At 41.3% G+C, this 26704-nt stretch overlaps 1 protein-coding gene across 4 annotated transcripts; it reads right to left on the reverse strand.

The window, feature by feature from the left end:
- Positions 1-6833: 6833 nt before the first annotated feature.
- Positions 6834-26694, reverse strand: RNASET2 (ribonuclease T2). 4 transcript variants are annotated; one of them, XM_033144170.1, is made up of 10 exons: positions 26611-26694; positions 19631-19737; positions 18370-18436; positions 18030-18088; positions 16911-16968; positions 13931-13995; positions 9115-9228; positions 8462-8507; positions 7800-7874; positions 6834-7227 (listed from the first exon to the last, which is right to left on the reverse strand). In XM_033144170.1, exons 2-10 carry the CDS (start codon positions 19717-19719, stop codon positions 7048-7050), a joined length of 753 nt encoding a protein of 250 aa, XP_033000061.1. In that variant the 5' UTR covers positions 19720-19737; positions 26611-26694; the 3' UTR covers positions 6834-7047. The 4 variants fall into 4 exon arrangements, with proteins under 4 accessions (XP_033000061.1, XP_033000060.1, XP_033000059.1 ...); XM_033144169.1 differs by lacking the exon at positions 26611-26694 and adding an exon at positions 24641-24700 and having other exon boundaries at positions 19631-19734; XM_033144168.1 differs by lacking the exon at positions 26611-26694 and adding an exon at positions 24617-24700 and having other exon boundaries at positions 19631-19734.
- Between the last annotated feature and the right edge of the window lie 10 nt (positions 26695-26704).

Below are 26704 nucleotides of genomic sequence, written 5' to 3' on the forward strand. Positions count from 1 at the left end.
TTACTTCAACACAGGGATACCTGAGAGCAATAAGCAGGTCCCACAGCACACACTGGCATGGCCACCAACACCTCACTGGCATTACCTGCTCCCCCCCCCCCCGCTTGCAATAAACTGTTGCCTGAGATGGACACCTCACTCTGACAAACAGGGACAGCCTGGAGCAGCTAGGAATATGGCAACAATATTTACTTCCACTTTCTTGTATCACTACTTTCTGTTGTTCAGTCAAACCTCGGTTGTCGAACGTAATCTGTTCCGAAATGTTTGACAACCGAGGTGCGGCTTCTGATTGGTTGCAAGAGCTTCCTGAAGTCAAGTGGAAGCCGTGTTGGACATTTGGCTTCTGAAAAAGGTTTGAAAACCGGAGCATTTACTTCCTGGTTTTCGGCATTCAGGATTCAAAACCTTCCAAAATGGAGCCATTCAGGAACCCATGCATGTATAAATAAATAAATAAATAAATAAATAAATAAATAAATAATTATTTATACCCTGCTCATCTTCCTGGGTTTCCCCAGCCACTCTGGGCGCCTTCCAACAGAATATTAAAATACAATGTATCTGATTTGACTGTATCTGCTTACAGAATATTATACACAGGGTTTACTCCAAGGATTTTTGTTTTTTTATTGTAGTCCACAAGCAGGTGATCTCCTTTTTCCTGATATAGCACACTACTTTAACTCACTCCAGTTGTGGAATGATTTGCCACAATATTCTGGTGATAGTTTTCTCTGCAATTTTGTTTCTATATAAAAAACTTTATATATTATCATTAAAAGGCATTTTCTTAAAGCATGTGAAATGTCCAACAAATTTTAATTCTAGTCTTCCTCAGGAGTAAGAAAATGTTGTACCATCTTATTCTGTTGTCTTGACGCAGCTGGACAATTACAGAAGCTGCCACCAGCACAGCGCCCTCCAGTTGTTGTTGCACTCCAGCTCCCATTAGCCTCAGCCAGCATAGCCAATGGTCAGGGATGATGAGAGTTGTAGTCCAATGGCCACTGGTTGCCCATCACTAGCTTGCGAAGTATTAACTATATATGTACTCATCCTGCACCTCTGCATTTGGCTCTCTCATATTTTCTGCTTGTAGAGTACCAGAATCAGAATAATGATACATTGTCCAAAACATCTTGAGAGCTTTGTGTGTCTTTCAGTACCTGTACTCCAGAAACAAACTGTTCTTTGCAGCTAAACCAGGCTGCATTTAATTTAGGAGGCTTCTTATACAAGAGTTTTACAGTTCAAGACAGAGTAGAAATACATATGTTAAATATATCTAGTGTTATTAACATGTTTGCCATCATTGCCATTCATGGTACTTCAGTTCGATTAAAACTACATTTTAGAGACAGAATATCCCATCAGGGAGTTTCTTAAGCCACATATTATGGTAATATCTCACCTTATTTCATTTTTTAAAATTTTTATTTGATAATATCTCACCTTATTTCAGCAGTGATGCACCTAAACATTTAATGAAGAAGAAAACTGTTTTTTCTTTTTTAAAAAATAGAATTTTATTGAATTTTTGCAGAAGTGCATTAGAAGTACTATTTCAACACTCTCCAAAAGGCAGGCATTTAACAGCAAGGGAGCTAAAGATTATTAACAGTCTAGCAAAACCTAATTTGTACAGTGACAATTTAAGTGCAGGCAATTTTCTGCCAACAAATAACTATAACAGGTTACCATATCTCTTGCAAGGTTAAGACTTAGTCATTATTTTGTGTTCTGAATGACAGCAGGTTATTATTACAGGGATTGTTGTTGTTCAGTCGTTCAGTCATGTCCGACTCTTTGTGACCCCATGGACCAGAGCACGCCAGGCACCCCTATCCTCCACTGCCTCCCGCAGTTTGGCCAAACTCATGCTAGTCGCTTCGAGAACACTGTCCAACCATCTCATCCTCTGTCATCCCCTTCTCCTTGTGCCCTCCATCTTTCCCAACATCAGGGTCTTTTCCAGGGAGTCTTCGCTTCTCATGAGGTGGCCAAAGTATTGGAGCCTCAACTTCAGGATCTGCCCTTCCAGTGAGCACTCAGGGCTGATTTCTTTAAGGATGGATAAATTTGATCTTTTTGCAGTCCATGGGACTCTCAAGAGTCTCCTCCAGCACCATAATTCAAAAGCATCAATTCTTTGGCGATCAGTCTTTTTTATGGTCCAGCTCTCACTTCCATACATTACTACTGGGAAAACCATAGCTTTAACTATACGGACCTTTGTCGGCAAGGTGATGTCTCTGCTTTTTAAGATGCTGTCTAGGTTTGTCATTGCTTTCCTCCCAAGAAGCAGGCGTCTTTTATTTTCGTGACTGCTGTCACCATCTGCAGTGATCATGGAACCCAAGAAAGTAAAATCTCTCACTGCCTCCATTTCTTCCCCTTCTATTTGCCAGGAGGTGATGGGACCAGTGGCCATAAGCTTAATTTTTTTTGATGTTGAGCTTCAGACCATATTTTGTGCTCTCCTCTTTCACCCTCATTAAAAGGTTCTTTAATTCCTCCTCACTTTCTGCCATCAAGGTTGTATCATCAGCATATCTGAGGTTGTTGATATTTCTTCCGGCAATCTTAATTCCGGTTTGGGATTCATCCAGTCCAGCCTTTCGCATGATGAATTCTGCATATGTTAAATAAGCAGGGAGACAATATACAGCCTTGTCGTACTCCTTTCCCAATTTTGAACCAATCAGTTGTTCCATGTCCAGTTCTAACTGTAGCTTCTTGTCACACGTAGGGACAAGGCAGTGATCCATGAAGGAGATTACAGTGATAGGCACAGATAAAATGAAAAGCTAATATTCCCTTATTGATTTGTGAACCTGTTAAGAGATTTAAACAGACTAGCCCAAGGTTTAATCTCTCACCATAATCTTCCTCACATGACAGGATGATAAAACAGACACCAATAACATATGTACGGCCCTGAGGTCCTTAGAAGCAGGGCTGTGGCTAGGGGGTAGTGAGGTGGGCCCCCGCCAGGGATGCAGGTGATGGGGGGGCATAAAATCAGCAAAAGAATATGTCCATAAATATATTATTGCCTCATAAGAAATGGTTTTAAATAGAGGGTGAATTGAATGGGGCGTGTTTGTGTGTGTGTGGAAGAGAGGCAGAAAGAAGAGCTATTTTGTCTGTGGCTAGGGGGCGCGATCTGAATGCACCTAGCTATGGCTCTGCTTAGAAGAGCAGGAAAATATATCAGTAGGTGTTTTAAATGTCCAGAGCTCTAAAAACAGATTTTGGCTTTTTAAAATTAATATGTAATTATTACATTCATTTGTATTGTCATGAGATTTATGATGAAGCCAGAATGCTCCTGAGCGCCCTCTTTTGACACTCTGGAGCCTAAAGCCAGGGAGGTTCAAGCCACAGTGCAGGTTGGATGGCAGCTAGAACAAAGTAAGAGTAAAGTTAAGAGTAAAGTCACACCTGATGTGCAGCTATGAAGGCAACAAAGTCTATTCTACATGGCAGGAGGACCACTGACATCTGTCCCAGGGAATGGAGTGTTGGAAATGTTGAGGGTCAGCTATGACAACTTTGTCAGGTGCTTTGATGAGGAACTATAGCTAGCTCTCCATGCCGAGTTGAATGTTGCCGTTATTACAAAGCCAGCTGAGATGTCTGCTGCAACATACTGCTTGATTTGGTGAGATCAGCTTCAGTTAATGAGGCTTGAGGACTTGGACGAGGTTGTTGTCATGGTTCAGGCCAAAGCATACTTTCTCAACCCTTGCCCAGCATGGCTTATTTGAGCTACCCAGTGTGAGACCAGGGGAGTAGTAATGTATATTTACATGAGATGATGCATGACACCCTGAGGAAAGCAGAAGTGTGACTGCCCCTTAAAAAAGTCATTGTTGGAGCATGAGATACTTAACTAGTTCAGTCACAAATTCCTTTGCTGAGCAAGATGCTTGAGAAGGTAGCAGTATTTCAGCTGCAGACACTCTTGGAGAAAACGGATTATGTTGACGCATTTCAGCTTGAGTTTAGCCATTTGGTGACAGAATTTGTTCTGGTGACCCTTATGGATGACCTTATTTTTTTGGGGGGGGGATGAGGAAATACAAACTTGTCACTCTCAGATGTTTTCTTTACTATTGATATCTTCCTATGAGTCGGTGGCACTGTTTTACAGTGATTCCACACCTACTTAAAAGTCCATTTCACTGATTTATGAGAATTACATCAATTATTTGCTTCAGATGTCCTGTAACAATGTATTTCATTTCTTTATTTTTGGTGCAGACTTTCCCTTCTCTTAAGACTGGATCCTGTTTTTGGTTTTTATGTTGATTTGTGTTATTCAGCCATTTAAAAATACTTTTAAACAAATAAATTAATAAATTATCGAGGGTATCCTCTACCTTTAGAGAAGAAACAGTCTATGGGGATGTAGTATTAAAGGTCATAAGAGGAAAAAGACCATCTGCAAAAGGGTTGTCAAGCTCCTTCAAATGAACAGCTTGCAATATTTCATCAAGTTGTTTTAATTTAACAGCATAAAAGCTAATAAACTTCAAGAGAAAAAATGGCATTGAACAATTTTATTGAAGAAAAACCAGTAAGTAATCTGTAGATTGTAGTTTTATTGGTACTAGTCACTAATCAGACAAATAAGGAATCCATGTTTCTGTGAAAGGACTCATTTAAGGCACTGATTACTGGCTTACAAAATTAATCAAAAATTTATATACTGCTTGATTATAATAAAAACTCAGTGGATTACAAGAAATATTAGAATTATTAATACAAGCGATTAAAAACTTTAAAAAGATAATTGAAATTAACAGTAAAAGATTAAGGCAAATCAACATCTACTTTTTTTTGGGGGGGGGGTGTCTAAATGTTTTGAGCAAGCACCAGAACGCGTACAGCACCTGGCGATGTCAACAGGTAGGGAGTTCAAGAGTACAAGTTCTGCCACACCAAAAGATAAACTTCTTCCAATTGTAGAATGAGTATTATGTGTCAATTGTAGCAGTGCCAGTTCGCAATTCAAAGAGGTAGAGTGGGTACATATGGATAAGGCGATCCTCCAAGTAAACTAGGACCCCACAGGTCCCAAGTCAATAGTAAAACTTTGAAACTGGCTCAGTAACAACTCAGCAACCAGTGCACAGCAAATTTTGAGCAGAGATCTCTCGCTCCTGCTAGTAACCATGCTGTAGCATTCTGCAGTAACAGCAGTTGCCAGGTCAAGCACAAAGGATGTTCCACAGAATACATAGCATTAATGCAATACTGAAGTCAGTATTGCCTGATCTATGGTGGTCAAGCTCTTCCGACGGTTGCAGATGTCACAGCAGGCACAGCTCCTAAAAGGTGCTTCCAGCCACTGGGGCTATCTGGGCCTGCACTCGCAAAGCTAGATCCAGAATTACACACACCCCCACCCTGCCCGACTGCATATGAGCTATCAGGGGGAGTGCAACTCTGTCGAGGGAAGGAAACTGTCCAATTTCTTGGACACAGGAACCATTCACCCACAGTGCCTCCATCTTTTCAGGATTCAAGCTCAGCTCCCCACCCCCAATCCATTCTACTACTGTGTTCAGGCACTGGCCTAGGGCCTGCATGGTCTGCCCCAATTCAGAAGTTATGGAGAAACACAGCTGGAATGTCATCAGTGTACTAATGGCACCTTTCCCCAAAATGCCTAATGACCATTTTCAGTGGCTTAATATAGACATTAAATAGCACTGGAGACCAAATACTGCCCTGATAAGGTAACCATCAGAGGATCAAAAAGCACTCTCCCAGTGCTACTATCTGAACTACTGTAGCCCCCAATTACCATTCCACAGAACCAGTCCAGGATACCATGATATGAAAAAAAGAAGAGTTGAGAAGGTAACACATAATTTCTCAGCATGAGTATATATTTTTTTAAAGTGACAATTCCCAGAAGAGTGCTTGAAGTGACAGGCTCCAACTTATGCACAAACTTTTGCCTCATGCATTTGAAAGTGCTGAATGTAATCACCGATACAGAGAAATGGATCCTGAATCCTGTCAAACTCATTTCAGTGCTAAAAATTAAGATCCACAGACGAAATTCCGGCAACTTTTTTGGGGGGGTGGGTGGGGCGGAATGGAAAAAGTACCCTCATGGAATGTGAGATGATAAACTGCTGCAGGGCCAAGCCCAAATTTCTATAAAAAAAGTACTGGCCATGTTTGTTTAAATACAGGCAGCTCCCAATTTACATGGGGGTTGTGTTCCAAGGCACCACGTGCATCACTGGAAAAGCCTGAAAACACCTTGTTTTGCCCCTGCCCCACCCCTTTTGTGACATTTTCGGGCCACTTCTGGGTTCAGCGTGATGCACGTGTGTGTGCTTGCGCACATAACAGACACATCTAAAATGGTCACTGCCTGTAGTAATTTCAAGATTCAACATACTTGTTCTACAGCCACTCTGCTGATGCCAATGGCATTGCTTTGGAGTAAGATAATCTACACACTACTGCTTTTGCCATAGAGACTAGAAGCAGCTTGCTATTCGACCAGCTACCAACTATGTAGATTCACTTTCTCTGAAAGGAAGCAATCAGTATTGCACCTTCATTGTTGCCAACAATATTCAAACTGCAGAAATGCTTAATAGGGGAGGGGCTGGGGGGAATGTTTCATGCCCTTTCTGAAACATATGGAAAGCTGTTCCATAAAATCCTGATAGAATTACCTACTAATTCAGAATTTTGCTTTAGTGAAAACACTTTCAAGTAGTTACAACTCCTCAAAAAAGAAAAGCCCCCTTTTAAAATATAAAAATGGTAATTTAGTTGCTCAAATAAAAGAATAGCTATTCCACAGAAATGAATCTTCTCCATTTATATAGCTTTAGTACCAATACTGTCATTTCCACATGTTCCAAAGCAAGTAGGATTTCAAAAATTTCAAATGAAGTATTACAGTATCTTTGTGGGATAAAAATATGGCTCTCTATCACTCTAAATAATGTAATATGCTTTGTTGAATCTCAATGGTATTTCAAAAAGTACTTTCGCTTTTTTCCTGCTTCAATTGTGCAGATGTGAAGGATAATATGTCAGTGTATCATTGCATATTTCCAAATCTTCCGTATGGTAGAAATGATCCTCAGGGGCAGGAGAGGAATCAGTCTTTGGCTCTGTACAGTTTCTCATGGTAAACTCCTTGGTGATACAGAATTTCATCTGGCCAATTATCTGTATATGACCCTGGTAGGGAAATAAAGCAAAAATGGAGCTTCTGTTTTAAAAGCCCACTATAGACATTTCTAGAAAAAGAGAAATATTAAATACTAAAGAGAAATTTTATTGGTTAATCAGTTGTGTGGCATTTGGGTGCAATGAAGCCACAATCTTGATGAACAAAGTGCTAATTGCTGCATTTAATGAGATATAGATTTCATTTTTTTCATATTGAATAATATTGATTTTATAATGTAATTTTTTGCTAATAGACTAAAAGGTTATATTGTCAAGATGACTAAGAGATAAGTAAACATAAACTAAAATGTATCATTTCAGATCGGAAGGTGTCAAGTTCTGTGAATATTAATTTGGATCTTAACAAAATTTGAGGACAACATCCCTCCAACTTATGTTGAGAAATTGTTTAACAGATTTTCATCAAGGAATAGAGCGCGCTGAAAGGTTAACATAATGGATACAATTCTGTAAGACATCTATATTTTCAAAAGTTGGGGGCAATCCCCACTTCAAGATGTCAAATAATAAAAACCATCTTTCTAAAAGAGAAAGGTTGACTAAGATTAATAAACAGATACCTCTTCTGCAGGAAGACACTGAATCTTTGGTGTTACACCATAAACATCTGTGAGAGCATCTCTGATGGCTGCCAGCTAGGGATTAAAACATGAAAGAGTTGAAAGAGTTAAAATAGCACTTCAACAAATATTTACCCAAAAGCTTTATGGAAAAGAAATATTTTAAAAAATATTTAAATTTTGTTTTACAATGTAACAGTAACATTTAACAGTTTACTAATACTATTATTATATTCGAGAACCAAGCTACCAAGCTTGGTTCTCAAACATAATCCGTTCTGGGAGTCCGGCAGACTCCCAAAACTGTTCGAAAACCAAGGCGCGGCTTCCAATTGGCTGCAAGGGCTTCCTGCACTCAAGTGGAAGCTGCATTGGACGTTCAGCTTCTGAAAAATGTTCGCAAACCGGAACACTTACTTCCGCGTTTGCGGCATTTGGGAGCCGATTTGTACAGGAGCCAGGCCGTTTGAATACCAAGGCAGGGACTCAAGATAGCTTGCAGATAAAATAGAGAAAGCTAAAACTACAGAACAATAATAATTAAAAAGGTACCAAACACAAATAGAAATAAAACAATAAAATAAAACAATACATCAAAAGACCTATTAAAAAACAACAACAACAAATGGCATAGAACAATGGAAAACAATTTCTCCTCATACCTGGTAGCTGGTACTGCCTGGTGTTATCCCAACTTTCGAGAGATAACTGAAAGACAGACATATTTCATCTAGCACTGAACAGGAAAAATTCACTACATGCAATTGTGTTATAGTCAGCCAATATTCAACTTTGTACTGAGGTAAGACACCCTAGCCTGAGTTTGGGTAGGATGATGATGAGACCCTAGAGGTGTGGCTACCAACCCACAACACTTTAGATTCCGTCTATATTCTTCCATGCACTTAATTTTCTCCTTATCTTCCCACAAACTTGTTATTTTTGATAGCTGTTGGTATTCCTCAAAACATTGACCCCCAATATCTAAATGCATTGTGTTCAGTAGCTACTTGTCTGTCAGCAACATACACAACAGATCCTTTCAATAAGAATGAATTGGAATTGGAGTCTTATGATTTTTTTAACTATATTCTCTACTAATCCTGAACTTTACTGGTAACTCAAGTTCTGTCTGGCCCACATAAAGAAATAATTAACATTTAAAGTGATATAGACATATACTGTATCAATGGAAAGACCTGGCTGTTGGAAAGTAGTGGCTTGCTAACATTCATGGAGCACTATCTATAGCAAATATAGCTGCAGATGAATGCCTGTATGTTGAAGATGTCTCCAAAGAAATCCATTTCCCCACCTGTTAAGATCAATTCTTTTATAGAGCTCCAGAGCTTTACTAAAGTACTTTTCCTCAGAATTAAGGGATTCCAGCATAGCAGCACAAGTCCCATGTTTCTCCCATTCATGCTTCCTACATAAAGAAAGCAAAAGTGTTGGGTTACATCTTTAGATTTGGATGTATTCAGAGGTCTACAAGAAAATTCTATAGCAAAAATACTTAAAATTTCAGAAGAAAATTTCAAATGTGCACCTGGTTAAACTTCCAACTCAAAGCACTCTTCCCCTTAAGCACTCTCATTCTTCATACAATTAAACACTTCGGAAGTCTCAATCACAATGTTCATTTCTATGAATATATTCCCAATGTAGGAAGAGGGCAAGAGCAGCTGTTTCCCCACCTCACCACCAATAAACCACAATCCCTAGATTCCCAGCTTTCTTACAAAAAGTAATTGTCTAGCAACTGTTGAACCTGACATATGAGGCAAAACTTGCAGGCCCCATCCTCATTTGTGGTATGAGAAACCACAAAACTTGTAGGCACCAGCACCACTAGTGTTTTTCACCAATGAATGAAGCCAGAGCAATGATTCACATTTAGGATCTAGTCAATTAGACAAAGAGAATTATTGCCAGACTCTTGAGAAAAAAGTTCTTGGTTTGTTTTCAAACTCTTTATGCTTGTTTTCTCTGGTGAATTGATTGCTCCCATGTAGAAAAAAAAATCAAGTATTCATAATTTTAGCATAGGTGTGATTCTTTTATTATTTATTAATTTTGTACTCTGCCCTTCAACTTGAAGATTGGGAAGCATCCCAGACACTGAAGAACTGTTATCTGATGCTAGTTCTGCATATTTTATTCATTTGTTTGGTGTATTTACTCTGCCCCCTCCCCACAAAAATTCTTGCAGATGCCTATGGGTGCACTTCCTAAGAGATGCCATTTCAGGAGAGAAAAAGCCCCATTTCAGTTTGGGACAAAAGTTGCATTTTTAAAGTAATGAAGTACAGAAAGGTTATGTATGCAGCAACAATCTTGTTTTCTTTGGCCCTGGTTGCCCTTCTGCAACTCTTTATTTTTTAAAAATGGATTTTTATTAATTTTCTCCTTAAACATACACATTTACTTTCAGCTCTGCCGAGCCTGTGGCTTCTCTCTCTCCCTTCAGCAGGCTTTCCACTTTCAAGTCCTATCTCACACTTTAGCTCTTTAACCTATTGTCCACGTTGTAGGATTTATTTCAGTCCTGCTAGTGTCTTCAAATTTTTGCAATTATTATTCAAATATACAATAAATTTACTCCAGTCCCTTGGAAATTTTTGATCGTCCTGGTCTCAAATCCTGCAGGTCAGTTTGGCCAGTTCTGCAAAGTCCATCATCTTCGCCTGCCACTCCACAATCATTGGTAATTCCTATAACTTCCACTTTTGGGCGCCCTTCTGCAACTCTTTATCTTTCCTACCCAAACATGCATCTTCCTCTCAGGAATGTTGGATGTTCTTCATACTGGATAGTTGCAAAATATGTACATTTTCACAAACATATATCCACAACTAGCAGTGCTGGTAAATATATATATAGTTGGCAAAGAAAAGAGTGTGTTGATAGGAATGGGTGATTAGGGTGAAATAGGGAGCTTTCCTTTCATGAAAACTTTGTGTTAATTTAATTTAGGATCCAAACAGATATCTGAAATGTGTTACCTATATCTTCCTCCTATATTATTATTCACCCCCCCTATGAAAGCTAGAGAGTTCCAGAAAAAAATCTACTTCTGCTTCATTGACTACACAAAAGCATTTGACTGTGTCGACCACAGCAAACTATGGCAAGTTCTTAAAGAAATGGGAGTGCCTGGTCACATTATCTGTCTCCTGAGAAATCTCTATGTGGGACAAGAAGCTACAGATAGAACTGGATATGGAATAACTGATTGGTTCAAAACTGGGAAAGGAGTATGACAAGGCTGTATATTGCCTCCCTGCTTATTTAACTTATATGCAGAATTCATCATGCGAAAGGCTGGACTGGATGAATCCCAAGCCGTAATTAAGATTGCCGGAAGAAATATCAACAACCTCAGATATGCTGGTGACACAACCTTGATGGCAGAAAGTGAGGAGGAATTAAAGAACCTTTTAATGAGGGTGAAAGAGGAGAGCGCAAAATATGGTCTGAAGCTCAACATAAAAAAACTAAGATCATGGCCACTGGTCCCATCACCTCCTGGCAAACAGAAGGGGAAGAAATGGAGGCAGTGAGAGATTTTACTTTCTTGGGTTCCATGATCACTGCAGATGGTGACAGCAGTCACGAAATTAAAAGACGCCTGCTTCTTGGGAGAAAAGCAATGACAAACCTAGACAGCATCTTAAAAAGCAGAGACATCACCTTGCCGACAAAGGTCTGTATAGTTAAAGCTATGGTTTTCCCAGTAGTGATGTATGGAAGTGAGAGCTGGACCATAAAGAAGCCTGATCGCCGAAGAATTGAAGCTTTTGAATTATGGTGCTGGAGGATACTCTTGAGAGTCCCATGGACTGCAAGAAGATCAAACCTATCCATTCTGAAGGAAATCAGGCCTGAGTGCTCACTGGAAGGACAGATCCTGAAGCTGAGGCTCCAATACTCTGGCCACTTCATGACAAGAGAAGACTCCCTGGAAAAGACCCTGGCGTTGGGAAAGATTGAGGGCACAAGGAGATGGAAACGACAGAGGATGAGATGGTTGGACAGTGTTCTCGAAGCTACCAATATGAGTCTGACCAAACTGCAGGAGGTAGTGGAAGACAGGAGTGCCTGGCGTGCTCTGGTCCATGGGGTCACGAAGAGTCAGACATGACTAAAAAACAACAACAAAAATATTTATAGCTTAGTTTTTATATAATCCTTACAGCCCCCACCCAATTCAGCTCCAGGGTGTTAGGAGATCCTCCAAAGGCAATTGGGAGGCAATGCAAGAAGGGTGAGAGGAAGGGGAAGTCTTGCTACGTAAGTGGAAGCCTGCTGGATATTTTCCCATTGTGATTTTGGGTTCCAAATTATTTCCCATATTGAAGAGAAACTTGTATGCTTGAATACTCTTGAATCTTTTTCTGAATTAATGGAGTTCTTCAGGTGTTTGGTTCTGTATTTTGCAAGGAACCTGTTGGTACTCAGAAAGAGATAAACTAATAGAATGCTTCAGTTCAAAGACATAGCATTTCTACTTCTTCTGCTTCATATGAATTTGGAAACTATGGAAACCACAAACGCTGAAAGCTTCTGCATATAAGAAAAACTAGGTGGTTTTTTTAATTTGTCAGTTGACAACAAAACCATCTTGTCCTTGTTCCTAGCAGATTTCCATTTGTCAAATATGAAGCACGATGTCACTAGCTTGACTGCATCACAGAAAAAGGTTAATTGTTCAATATTCTCTTTCAGTGCGTGTTGTCAACGCTAAAGTTTTGTACAGATTCTTCTTCCTTTCAAGGTTACAGAGGAGGTTAGAAAAAAGTGGAGCACCACACATAGAAAACAGATAGGACTTTGCACATTCTACATACAAATTCTATTTATTTATTTAGGGTAAGTTCTAGACATATCAATGAGACAGCTAGGGAACAGAACAGCAGCGCACATTACAGCAAGCTGCATTCTCTATTCTCCACTACCAGTTTTTGGACTTTTGCACTATGTTCACATTATATAGCTTTGGGCTCCAATATGGAAGAGTGTGATGCTGCAACTATGGCCCAACATTGCCATTAAGGGAGATGTGTGGCTGGCTCTAACCCTTGATTCATCAGCAACATCTCGTAAAGTAAGACATATGGCATGACGCACTTTCACTGTGTGCACTACTCCTGGGCCCACTCCACTTTATTGGCTGCCACTTGTACAGGGCAAAGAACACACTGAGCACAGGGATATTATATCACATATCATTTTTACTAGACAGTTCCATGGAGACATTGGTTGTGACGGCAATATGCTCCCCATAATGGCTACTTTTGGCCTGTATTTCAGTCCAGTTAAAAACAGAGCAGAAAGCACCTTCAATTGGAAGAAATGGGAGTTATACCTCAACCATGCATGATGGACTGCTCTAAAGAATGAATGCTGTTTCTACTATATCAGACTTAAAGCAAGAAATAAATCTAAAATTCTGCCTGATAATGTCAGTGGCTCAGGATTCAGTTGTGTATCCTGGCCTTGGTGACTTTGTTACTTTATTATGTTGTATATTTGACACTGAATTGCTAGTTTTAACAATATGGAATTGTTTTATTGATGTTTTAAAATGTTATCCATTGTATGTTATTGTTGTTTTTCATGTGACCTGCTTTGGGAGTAATTTTCTTCCTGAAAGGTGGTCTAAAATAAATAAATAGCACTGAGATCTGGCACGTATATTCCTCTGACATAAAATTCCATATATCCTACAAACTTATAGAGGACTGGATCCAGACTTTGCCTTCTGCCAAGAGAAGGACTCCCATCTGTCTGCCCAGTGCAGTCCCACTGACAGAAAGGGGGGCATTTTTGTCAGTTCTTTCATCCTCCTGCAGAGGCCCAACTGGCAGTTGGGAAACACCCAAGGGGTGAGGGGAAATGGGAGGCAATGTTCCCCTTTTTCAGACGCTGCTGCTGTCAGCAGAAGAAAATCTGGATTTAATCCAGAGATTTGTGTGGGTGAAAAGGGAAATAATTTCTAGAAGTTCTGTGCTAGATTTCACTTTCACCTAGTTCCTATGGATGTCTAGAGCCTATCCACTCTGGAAAAAAGAACTGAAAATGAATAATTTTGTAACACTACCAAAATGTTTAAAAGTAGCACAACTCACCAGAAAAAGGTATGGTTTGGATGAAGCACATCTGGCCAATATTTCTTCATGTCACCCATGAGATCCTATAAGGAAGGAAGGAAGGAAGGAAGGGAGGGAGGGAGGGAGGGAGGTAAGTAAATAAAGGTTCTAATAATAATAATAAATTTTTATTTATACCCTGCCCTTCCCCACCAAACTGGGCTCAGGGCGGCTAACACCAATAAAATCACAACAAAAACATAAAACTATTCAATTAAAATTCATATTAAAATACAATTTAAAATTTAATTTAGACTGCCTCATTTTTAAGTAGCCCACCAATCACACCAAAAGAATCAAACATTAGGGTTAAACTGAAATCAACCCAAAGGCCAGGTGGAACAGCTCTGTCTTGCAGGCCCTGCGGAAAGATGCCAAATCCCGCAGGGCCTTGGTCGCTTGCGACAGACCATTCCACCAAGTCGGGACCAGTACTGAGAAAGGCCCTGGCCCTAGTTGAAGCCAACCTAGCATCATTGTTGCTCGGGACCTCCAAAAAGTTATTATTGAGGACCTTAAGGTCCTACCCGGGACATACCAGGAGAGACGGTCCCTTGGGTACGAGGGTCCTAAGCCGCATAGGGCTTTAAAGGTCAAAACCAGCACCTTAAACCTGACCCTGTACTCCACCGGGAGCCAGTGCAGCTGGTAGAGCACTGGATGAATGTGGTCCCGCGGCAAAGACCCCATGAGGAGCCTCGCCACGGCATTCTGCACCCGCCGGAGTTTCTGGGTCAGCTTCAGGGGCAGCCCCGCGTAGAGCGAGTTACAGTAATCAAGTCTGGAGGTGACCATCGCATGGATCACTGTGGCCAGATCAGGGCGAGAGAGGTAGGGGGCCAACTGCTTAATACGGTGGTGATGGAAAAATGCCACCTTTGCTGTGGCTGTAACCTGCACCTCCATGGAAAGTGAGGCGTCAAAGGTTACACCCAAACTCCTGACAGAAGGCGCTGGCACTAATTGCACCCCCGCAAGAGATGGGAGTAAGCTAAAAAGGAGCATTGAGCTCCATATAAAACATGCCGCTACACTGAGAATCTGATCCTATCCCTGGCTGTAAAGACTGAAGAGCAAACGCAGGTAAGGCAGCATCCCCATGTACACTTATGCCCGCAGACTTTAAATCATAAGGAGCAAACTCAGTATTTCAGCTCCTGGCGGCATAGGACTATGCCAGTATTAAAAGCTATGCACTACTCAGCAAGTTTTTTGGATGGGGCTCTGGGGGCCATCAGATCTCTTTAGCTACACTCTGCATTTTAAAAAAAAACTTGTGTGGTCATCTCATGCATAAGCTTCTTCTATGCTTATGCATGGCACATAGCAACAATTATGAATCTTCTATTTTTGTAGAATGTCACATATCTACTCTTAATTTTCACTGGGTTTAAATGTAAGTTGCATTTTTTAAAATGTAAGCTGCTTTGTGCTCATCTTGGATAAAGAAAAGTGGAGCACAATAGATTTAAAAATAGTTAATTTATTTTATTAAAGTTTGAGAATCATTGGTCCAGAATGTTGTGTATTTTTATCCCTGTTTTCCTATTTTAAGTGACATGTTTCAATCTAAGGTGGTGCTTTATTTGTTGCTTTCCTATATTTTTTATTATAACTGTGCTGCCTAGAGAACCTTTTATGCTGCCTAGAGAACCTTGCCATCAGGTAACCTGGAAATAACCTAAATAAATAAACAGAATGCCTTCTGGACTCTACTACACCTTAAGACACCACACTTAAGCATAGAGGCTCTTACACAAAAAAAATAAACACTTAAGGGTAGATGAAGCTGTATTATATATACCAGGTCAGATTATTTGTCCAGCTAGACCAGTGTTGTCTACTCTGACTGGCAGCAGTCTTCCAAGATGCCAGTCTTAGAAGATTCTCATTACCTGTTAGCTTGTCATTTTAACTGGATATGCGTAGGAGTGAACTTGGCACTTTCTACATGCAAAACAGGTGTTCTGCTACTAAACTATTATGCCCTTCTCTCTGGAGGCTTGCTCAAATAATCCCAAAGGTGTTCTAAGAACTTTCTGGGTTGGCTTTCAGTGACAAGATTTAAACAAACACAAGGATATAGGAATCCCTATATATTCTAACACTTTATCTATAAAATTTGGATTACGTGTCAGGGAACTGTCAGAGACCAGCGGGGTGGTGCAGGGGCTGTCAAAGGACACAGAGCCCTAGCACCACAAGGAGAGTGGGACAGCATCCGGCAGGAACGAAAGACAGGAGGGAAGCCTGGAGGGGAGAGGGCTGGGGGATGTTCCAGAGCCCAGACACTCACCCAGCCAGGCTAGCAAGGAGGGAGCAATGATGTTTCCGTCACTCCACTTACATAGAGGGGTGAAACGCAAGGAGGGAAGGAGGAGACTGGGGGTGCACATGTTCCTTTGCTGGGGGCGCTCCAGGAAAGCGCCACTTCCGGAATCTGAGAGTGACTAAGATAGACACGAATTTTTGAGCTCTGCACTGTAAATACTTGCGCAATAAACCTGTAAACAGACAGATCGGAGTCCAGCGTGTTTACTCGTGAGAAACCACTACAGAAACCTCACGTTACGTGTAGTAGAAAAGCAAAGGAACCAGGAAAAGAGTAGAAGGGAAGTCATATGGTATATTTATACATGCTGTATTTGGTACAAAGTTGTAAGTGGGGCGGGGGGGGTGAGGGAGGGGGGTTAAGTATGCTCTCTGTTCCTGTTTTTGAAAATGCAAGCAATAAATAAATAAATGAATGAATGAAAAAAACAGACACTATCTATAAAATAAAATGTAATGTCTTGTGATCCACCACAAATCATTGCAGTGGGATGGTACAGAAAGAGATTTAGAATAAAAAAAATCATATCTGCCTCTAATAGCAATTCACAGGCTATGAAATATCTGGATGAGGCAACAACAAAAAACAAAACCATACTCAGAACCCGCATTTTCATATCGTTTATACCTGAAGTTCAGATAAGTCAAAGTGCCAAGTTCTATTACAGTCTTCTGCTTTATCAGGCCTATGAGAGAATAAACAGAACAAAATTTAAATGCCAGTAAACAGTGGGGCGGGGGTTGGGTGAAACTGGTCTACATAATATTGCAATTTGAAATTACATTTGGAAAAAATGAATCCCTTTTCTACCATATTATGCCTAATACAAAGCTTTCATGGTATATCACTATAAAAACAAATAAGCTACATAAAAGCTTCTCTAGCAGTTTCAAACTGCAATGAGATCCAATAGCATGTACCAACAGAATTTGACCTGATTATCAAGCACACCACACAGTATATCCTAAACATAAATGAAATTTTCTTTGTTCAAAATAGGACAAATTTCAGTGATAATGAAATGTGCAGAAATGCATCAATTTCAACCAGGAGGTGCCGATTCGTACTTGCATTTTCTCAGAGGTGGAGGACAATGGAAACAGTAATGAAGGCATTTTAAAATTATTGTGATTATGCATTTAAAGTTGTTGCCTTTCTTGAGTATTTCAAGATAGGATGGCTAATTATTCCAAATGAACAGAGATGGTATACTGTTAATAGTCTTGTCAAATGTAAGACACTACCAGCTTGTAAACAGATGTAGTGTAAGTGGCCATTGCTGTACTTAATAGTTGCATAAAGTAGGTTTAAAATAGTAAGGGTTAGGTGCCACTAAAATAGAGGTGGGGCACCTGTGGCCCTTCAGATGCTGTTGTGCATCAACTCCCACCATCCCTAACCATTGGCTGTGCAGACTGGAGCTTATGGGAGTTGGTGTCCAGCAATATCTGGAGGGCCAAAGGTTCCCCAGCCTGGCACTAAAACCACCAAGGTTTGTGGCTGAGCATTCAGTGACCTTGCAGCTAAGCATCCTGTTCCAATCCCTGAAGAATCCAAATTCAAGGCCACCACCATTCATTGGATCTGATGCCTCACATTCCAACGAGTTTCCTTTTTTGTGGGGTTTCAATAATACACCTTTAGATATGTGGCCTTTGACCAAAAAGGATTTATATAGGTCATCTAGGCCAAACTCTTAATTAAATGTGATATAATGCAGCATTATTTTCAGAGTTAAAACCTTACCAGAGTCCATGGATTGTCCAGTACAATAGTGGATCTTCTTTGCAATCATGTTCATTCATCTGCAGAAAACAAGCCAACCAATTTATCAGGGAAAGCCAGTTTTTCTTCTAAACAAAAACACACACAGTTTTAAGCTAAATAGTTCCAATATTCAAACTTAGCTAAACCTGCCAATTGCTATAACTGTTAAAAGAACAGGAGCAATAGTATCGTTATTATTATTTATTAAATTACATTTATTAAATTTCTATGCTGCTCTAAAATTGGTTATCTACCACTAGCTTTTATGATAGGACTACGTATACATTTGAATAAATGCACACCTTTATTAACAACTCACCTTACATACTGTCACTGGCCACTGATGCACAAGGTACAACATTTCCCACTTATGAGGATGAGCATCACTGAAACATAAAAATATATTTTTCAAGATGTTTGAAGAACAGAAAGGCAGCAAGTAACAATAAATAATTCGGGTTTTTTTGGGATCTTTAGTATCATTTTTACAGCTGTTAAAATAGTTCTACCAGCTTTGTAGCAGCAACCTAATACTACAATGGGGTTTTCTACTGCTTAGTATAAGATAACCTGAGCCATTTTCTAAGGTCCTTTACTGCAACAAGAATGTTAAGGCTGTGATCCAAATAAACCAAAAACTGCAAGCAAAGTCCAAGGTTTCTTCTGAAGCTTCTACAATTAACTGTTCAAACTGCTGAAGAAACACGTTTTTCATTTTAAAATGAAGCTTTCCTTGGCAACCTTATGAGCAGCAGTGGTGGAAACAACAAAGAAATCTCCAGTTGCAAACACAGTTCTCCGTTACACGAATATTTGGTGAACCGTGGTTCAAAGCATTCATTTACCACTTTTGTTTTGAGAAAAACCTGAGATAGTTCATCTGATGTGATGGATAGCAAATAAACATAGGCAAGCAAAAGTGAAATTAACTAGAAGAAAATTACTGCTATGGTTATTGAAAATGATTAAACTAAGAGTAATACAATATGATGGAAACACAACACTTGGTTTTTTTAGATTACTGGTAGTTACCGGTAGCTCACTTAGAGAACTACTGTTTACCAAAGCCACAAAAGAGTAAAATGTGGGGCACACCTAACTGGAAGAATTTATAGCGAGATGGACATACACCCTCCTCCCCCGACTTGCAGACAGGCTAGGAATTTAGACTTGAAGTGTGTGTATTAGCTTCACTTTTGCCTTTTGTAAACAGGTTTTTGCATTATTTCAAGAGCCAACAAAACCTATTTAATGAGAGACAACAGAGGGATAAAATAAATTTGTGCCCACCATGGGAAAATAATTTGCTTTCTCTAAAACCAGTTAAACATCTTAAAACCCTAGGTCAGTTTGTAGACCACTTTCTGGATTTATTTTCGTGCAATGCTGATTCTAAAACCAGGAAAGTAGAGAGAGGTGTGTAGAAAAGATAAAGAGTATCTTCATTGCTCTGCCCACTTTTGCCTCTGGCTGAAAAGAGATTAGCCACACCTGCAATAGTATTTGGCTCAAATAGGACACAAAGCATAGAAGTCATTAAAACTGCCTTTCTTCACAGTACAAGATGTTTCAATACTTACGAATCCTCCAACTCATGTGTAGCAGTCCCACCAAAGATAGCAAGCCAAAAGCACCCAACAAACAAACAGTATGGAGTAATAGGATTCATGCTCCTTTTTGGTGACTATGATAGAAAAGAAAACATGTAAACACAAGACCACAATCAGGCAACTGTTAGAAGTGAATGAGAAATCAAACTTTTGACCCTCCAGATTTGGTTGGACTCCAGCTCCCATCAGCCCCAGTCAGCATGGTCAATGGTGATGTGATTTGTAGTGCAGCAACATCTGGAGCAACAGATTCTCAATCGCAGTTTTAAAACACATGATACCATGAACGAGAACTGAATTTTTAGAAATCAAGTGCTGCCAATCAACCTACAATAGTAAATTGTGTATGATTTTCCAAAAGGAAAACCATATTCTAATATCAGGACTGTTTATCATTTCATTTACTAATCTATTTGTTCTGGTATCCATTGGGGGCAAATACCAGATTTCCTGATAGTCAAGTCCTATGTATTAGTTCAGAACTACAGTACACATATACTCAGTTCAAATATACAATGTGATTACTAGTTACAGGTGGGTAGCCGTGTTGGTCTGCCATAGTCAAAACAAAATCGAAAATTCTTTCTAGTAGCACCTTAGAGACCAACTGAGTTTGTTCCAGGAACAAACTCAGTTGGTCTCTAAGGTGCTACTAGAAAGAATTTTCGATTTTGTTTTGAATGTGATTACTAGTATTTCTTGCTCCAGCAATGTGCAAGAAAGTCACACCTAGTGACGTTATACCTTTACAATTTTTAAAACAGTGAACCCTAGCGATTAAGGCTGCAGTCTAATACATACTTAAATGCTGTTAAACAAATTGAAATCAATTGACTTAACCAAGCCTAACTTTGTGGGTTGAATCCAACCTTAGAATGTGGCCTGGCCAACTTATGCAGGAAAACATTTATCCTGATTAACTGAACACAACTTATTTAAAAAGGAGTATATTCCTCTAAGAGACAGCATAGTCACTTTGCTTTTCTTCATAAACGCTGGCTGTTTGGACAGCAGACTGAGCTATGAACACAGCACTCATCAGAGACACGCCATTTATAAGGAAAACTAATTCCACAAACAGGTGACAATACTATTAAGAACCTTTAAGAACTGTTTCAGTGTTTCCAGTGGTAATACAAGTATCTTATTGGATGTCATTCTTCCTCACTAGGCTTCCTAATGCTTCCTGCGAGATTTCTTTCTCTCTCTTTTGAAGTAAGATGGATCTTAACATGATCATACAGGGGCTCATTCCAACGTTACTGTAGGTAAAATATCCACATGCAGATGGATCCCAAGGAGCATCACAGATCTCTGTTCCCCACTCCTTTTGCAATGAGAAAGGTGTGCACAAATCTGATACCAGATAAGGTGGTGGTGAGCTGGCAATGGATTTATATGAAAGGTGAAGGAACCTGCAGGAACTTGGCTAAATGACTGTGTGCATGAGAAGGGAGAAAAAACAGGACTTGATGAGATTGCATATCACAGGGCTCAAGAGAGCAGAGTGAGCCTTATAAACAAACCAAGTGATTTGGGCCTTCTATATTTTCTGGCTTTGCTAAAGCCATTAAGTGCATGCAAACAAATTTGAGCACTACTCAAAACTTCCTCTAAATGTCTTCAAATAAAACCCCCGAGAATTAAATGGCACTAAAAAGTAGGCAACAGATCACAAAAAGCCAAAACTCTCTCCATAAGTCAATTAAAGGGGAGTATTTGTATTTAAGCTGATTCTGTTCTGTTCATGCATCAACTTACCTGGCACATAACCAACTCCAGTCAGATCAAGTTAAAACAGAATCATCTTCAAACACGATAAAATATATATGCATAAAGCAGAACTCTGATTCCTCTTCACTACCACTCACTTCTTGTGCTGTTCCTTGATGAACTTCCTTTATTTCTCATCTTAGTTCCCTACAAGCCTGACTACCCTAGAATTAGAAGGGTCGCCCCCATTCTGCTGTTTCTAAAACAATACAGTACTCTATTATTTGCATTAAAAACAGCCTCTCTTAAAAATTATCATCTTAAACCTGGGGACTACACTATAGACACTACAACATTTACCCTGGGACTACAGTGTTGAAAGCAGCACACACTGAAAGCAGCATACAATGGCCAATGTCTAGGGGACCAAAGTCCATATAAGGCTGCTCATGGAAAGGGGGAGACAAACCTGGCCCCATTCACCAGCCAGAAAATGAGCAGCTGAAGGAAGTTTGATTTCCTCTCCTTCAAGAAAGAACCCTTGGTTTCAACTGCTAGCTATCTTGGGGCTGAAGAAGCAAGGAGGAGGACATTTTGTTCCATTTATCAACCAAAGAATGGGTGGCAGGAGACTAACTGCTATTCAAGAAAGAACAAGAGCAAGGGAAGATTGATCTGGTCCTCATTCAGTACAAATGCCTTCTTTTAGCTCACAATTTTGTTCTAGTCTTAAAAAAGCGAACTTCCTTCTCTACTTATTCCCCACCAATTTTCTTTCTGTGTGCCTCTTTGTAAGCATAATGACAGTGACTTCTCTTTTTTTTTCCTTATTGATGCAAGCTGTTTGTTTGGGGAGACAGAGTTGTCTAAAAGAGTGGGATAAAACAATAAACACCTCCCAAACAGGTCAATGAGGTCTGAGCATACTTAGTGGCCACAAAATGCTAGCTAACTGTTGAGAGGGGGACAAGAGGAGGGAATGACAGATGGTTGGCACTAGCCTGAAGACAAAGAAGCACCACTTCCACAGCTATAAATAGCACAAGACTCTAGTCACAGGAACTGGTCTACAGGCTGAAGCAGGGGGACAAAAATGATTGCTGGCCTTGCCAGACAAGCCAAAAACTGTTGTTGACAAGTCTCTGCTTCTCATCTTCAGTGGAAGCAAATGCAGAGAATCCTAGAACTGCAAAGGTGGAATGTACCCAAGGGTCTTCTAGTCCAACCCCCTGCAATGCAGGAATCTCAGCTAGATGATACAGACAGAGCCGTCTCAAGGGGATCTGCCGCCCTGGCGCGGCTATCCCTCCGGCGCCCCCGCCATGCCGCCTCTCCGCCGCCTCCCTCCCACGCTTGCCGCCCCTTGGGAGGGGGGTGGGCGAGCGGGGGATGAGGGGCGTGGCGCTGGAGCGGCGCGGGGCTCTGCGCGCCCTTCCAGCGCTTCCGGGATGGGAGGCGAGGGCGGCCGGCTCGCGCTCCCGCGCGCAGCCGGGCAATTCGCGCTCCGCGCGCAGCCGGACGGCGCGGCGCGGCTGGGCAGCTCGCGCTGCATCGGGCGGGCGGCCAGTTGCGCGCGGGGCGCAGCCGGCTGCGCGCGGGGCGCGAGCTGGCCGGCTGCGCGCGGGGCGCGAGCTGGCCGGCTGCGCGCGGGGCGCGAGCTGGCCGGCTGCGCCGCGCCATCTGGCTGCGCGCGGGAGCGGGAGCCGGCTGCCCTCGCCTCCCGTCCCGGAAGCGCTGGAAGGGCGCGCAGAGCTCCTGTGCTCTCCTGGGCAGCCAGAGGGCGTGGCGTGGCCGGCCAGCTCCCTTGCCGGGAGGCAGAGGGCGCTGCCGGCAGGCGCTGCCAGCGGGGCTGGAGGACGGAGGCGCCCTCCAGGCCATTGCGCCCTGGCGCGCCGCGCCACCAGCCCCAATGGATGAGACGGCTCTGGATACAGAAGATGTTTATTCAGAAATGAATTATATTGTGTACAATGGAATTCATCCTCAAGTAAGCAGCCTCAACTCCTGTCCTTGTGAGGCCTGTTCTCCACTCCAACTCAAACTTTTGGAGAAAAGGCTTGTTTTCATGATGGCTCACTGAGCCATTTGAGCATTTTGGCTGCCCAGTGCAAGAACAGCCTGTCCCAACTTTCCCCAACGGAACCAAAGGAAAAGTCTAGGGCTCATTTTGGCTCTGCACAGCCAAAGGATTCTGAGCACCTTGACTACCTACTGTAGAGAAGGAATCTTTCCCATTATTTTTTGAGCCCTCCAAAGCTTAACACAACTGCAGGGAAGATCCCCTCGCATCACCCTCATTAAAGGGTACATAGTATAGGAAGGATGAGTGTGGCATGAAGGCACTTGATACAATAATGTGGACATTTCAGTACAGTAATCTGAAACTAATCCAGACAGTGCTTAGACAAGAGGCTGCCTGGGATGCCTAGGGACAATATCTTGTCTTACAGAAGAAAGGTAGTAGTATATCAATGCAAATACTGAAAGCCAGAAAATTATCAAACCCAGCATAGAAACTAGGTGCTTGTAATCAATTAAAAAAGCAGCTCCGGAAAATGCATATTGTGAAATGTTTTGAGAACAAAGAGGCCACAAATCTAAAAACAATTCCTCCAAACTCAACTTGTACCCAGAACTTCCACCAGCAACTCACTATAAAATAATTCAAAATCTCTTTCCTTTTTGACATGCGCAGCATACACCAATGCACTTTGCAACAGAACAGCTCCGACCCGAGGCAGCCTCGCATAAAACAAGTGCCAAATACACACACACAGCTGCTCCCTAACCCCCTTTTGTTCCAAGTCATCCTTGCTGAGTTACATAGTGCAATCTCCCAACTTCCCATAGGGTTCAAACGTCGTACGCCCGGAATGATTTCGAGGAGAAAAGCTCCAAGAAACCACAGCCTCCAACCACCGCCTCTCGCCCAAACTCTTCTTCTTCTTTATGGCTACGAGAAAATCTCGCTATGTTTATTGCTGCGTATTCGCAAGTACTTGTACATAGGACTAGATACCAAATCGTGTAGGTACGAAGTTCCACTACTTATTGGAAGCAAGTCCTATTAAACAGTGTGACTTACTTCGAATCAACATATATCATACCCGGCTCTACAGCTGCAGCTCTAAGCAGCATATTTGCTTAGAACTCGAAAACAAACAAAACAAAACGCACCAGGGAGACTTACTTCCAAGTTACAATCTTTCAAGAGATTACGATTTATAAACAAAATCAACTCACAAGTTTAACCGGTTGTTTTTGTACCTGCTTTGCAAGAGCTGAACTAGAAAGCTGGTGCAACAGCAGCATCAGCTTTCACTTCCCTATGGGAACCAGCACTTCCGCTGGGCGACTAAATCCCGCCCACACACAGCCTCTCGCTGCGCCCAGTGTGGGTCGTTCGTGTCTAGTCAACGGAAAAGAGGCGTTGCGTAAATGCAGCGACTGAAGACTGCTGCTATGCCTCCACTTGTCTCCTGCATATAATGAAAAATATTCCCCCCCCCCTGTTGCTGTTTGCCACAAATATTCAGATGGCTTTTAAGATCTCAGGGTCTCCACCCCCCACCCCCTTTAGAAAAAAAGAGTGTTCGTGGCTCCGTTTAGGATTTTTTTTTAACTACTTCCTAGTTTTACGAAAGGTTACTGGAGTTCGAAGGCTTTGGGTGCTTAGGTTTCTGTAAAAGCAGAAAGCTTACACATGCCAAACCTAAACATTTTTTGTTTTGCTTTTTTTATTAAGTATTTTGTGTTTTTCTCTTGCATTTTTATGCTGTGAACTGCCCTGAGATCCTCAGATGAAGAGCAGTGCATAAATTTAAATATTATTAATAATGATGATGACGATGTATAGAATGTATAGAAGTGAGAGCTGGACCATAAAGTAGGCTGATCGCCGAAGAATTGATGCTTTTGAATTAAGATGCTGGAGGAGACTCTTGAGAGTCCCATGGACTGAAAAAATATCAAACTTATCCATCCTTAAAGAAATCAGCCCTGAGTGCTCACTGGAAGGACAGATCCTGAAGTTGAGGCTCCAGTACTTTGGCCACCTCATGAGAAGAGAAGACTCCCTAGAAAAGACCCTGATATTGGGAAAGATGGAGGGCACAAGGAGAAGGGGATGACAGAGGATGAGATGGTTGGACAGTGTTCTCGAAGTGACTAGCATGAGTTTGGCCAAACTGCGGGAGGCAGTGAAAGAAAGGCGTGCCTGGCGTGCTCTGGTCCATGGGGTCACGAAGAGTCGGACACGACTGAACGACAACAAAATAATAATAATTAAACTACAAATTGCCAAGTACAAACAAACAGACCCATAAGCTAAAGACTCACATGGTGTGCTTATTTATAAGTCTTATTAAATTCAATAGTGGTTATTCCTAAACAAGTAAACATAAAATTGCATACTTGTCTTCGGCTTCAGAAGTCAGCAGTTTTAAAGTACTTAAAAGATTTTTGGTGCCACCTGCAGCATAATTCTAGAAACAACAAACTCTAAAAATTAATCATGCTATTTTCATCTGAAAAAAGGAATCACAGTGAATATTAGGGTAGCTTTTCACACTTAAGTACAATGCACATTTCTACAAGCTTGGCATCGCGATTAGTTTGGGGGCTTATTTCATTTCTCTATGGCAGGGCCACTGTGCAATGATAAACACTCAACACAGTACTGTACATTACATCTTGGTTTACAGCAGACTGGTTTAGAATTCCAGCAAAAAGTGGCCCTAGAAGTGTTGCTCAGCACAGGTTAAAATCCCTAAGGTGATGATTGTGTACCTTTCTTGTTGCTTTTAGCAGAACAAAATCTAAAAGGAGTGTAAGGATTTTTAAAAGGTAAGCTGATTCTGATGTTATTTACACCCAGGTATCACTAAAGTGTTTTAAGCTGACCTGTAACATCCACTGAGTAAGATTTTTTTCCTTTGCATCAGTTACATTGGATGTTTCTTGCTCCATCTCCAAAACCCCGCTCTATGTATTTCCATTCAGGATTGAGCCTGAGCCTGCAACCCTAACCTTCATTTACCTACCTGGGAGTAAGCCCCATTGAATTCAACAGGACTTACTTCTGAGTAGGCACGGTTAGGATTGCGCCGGGAGCCTCGTTCAGCGGTAGCAAGAACCGCAGAGCCCCATCTAGCGAAATATCGCCTCCTTCTAAACCTCCCGCCTCTTGCGCTCCCCAGCCAATCACGGAGCCGGATCGCAAGCAGCCTGTTCGTACTCGCACATTCGACGCGCGCGGAAGCGCGGCTCGCTGGGCAGCCTCCTCCAAACTGGGCGGCGACTTCGGTCAGGAAGTCATTGGCTCATTGCGCT

This window comes from Lacerta agilis, chromosome 3 (assembly GCF_009819535.1).
Source record: "Lacerta agilis isolate rLacAgi1 chromosome 3, rLacAgi1.pri, whole genome shotgun sequence".
Lineage (NCBI taxonomy): Eukaryota > Metazoa > Chordata > Lepidosauria > Squamata > Lacertidae > Lacerta > Lacerta agilis.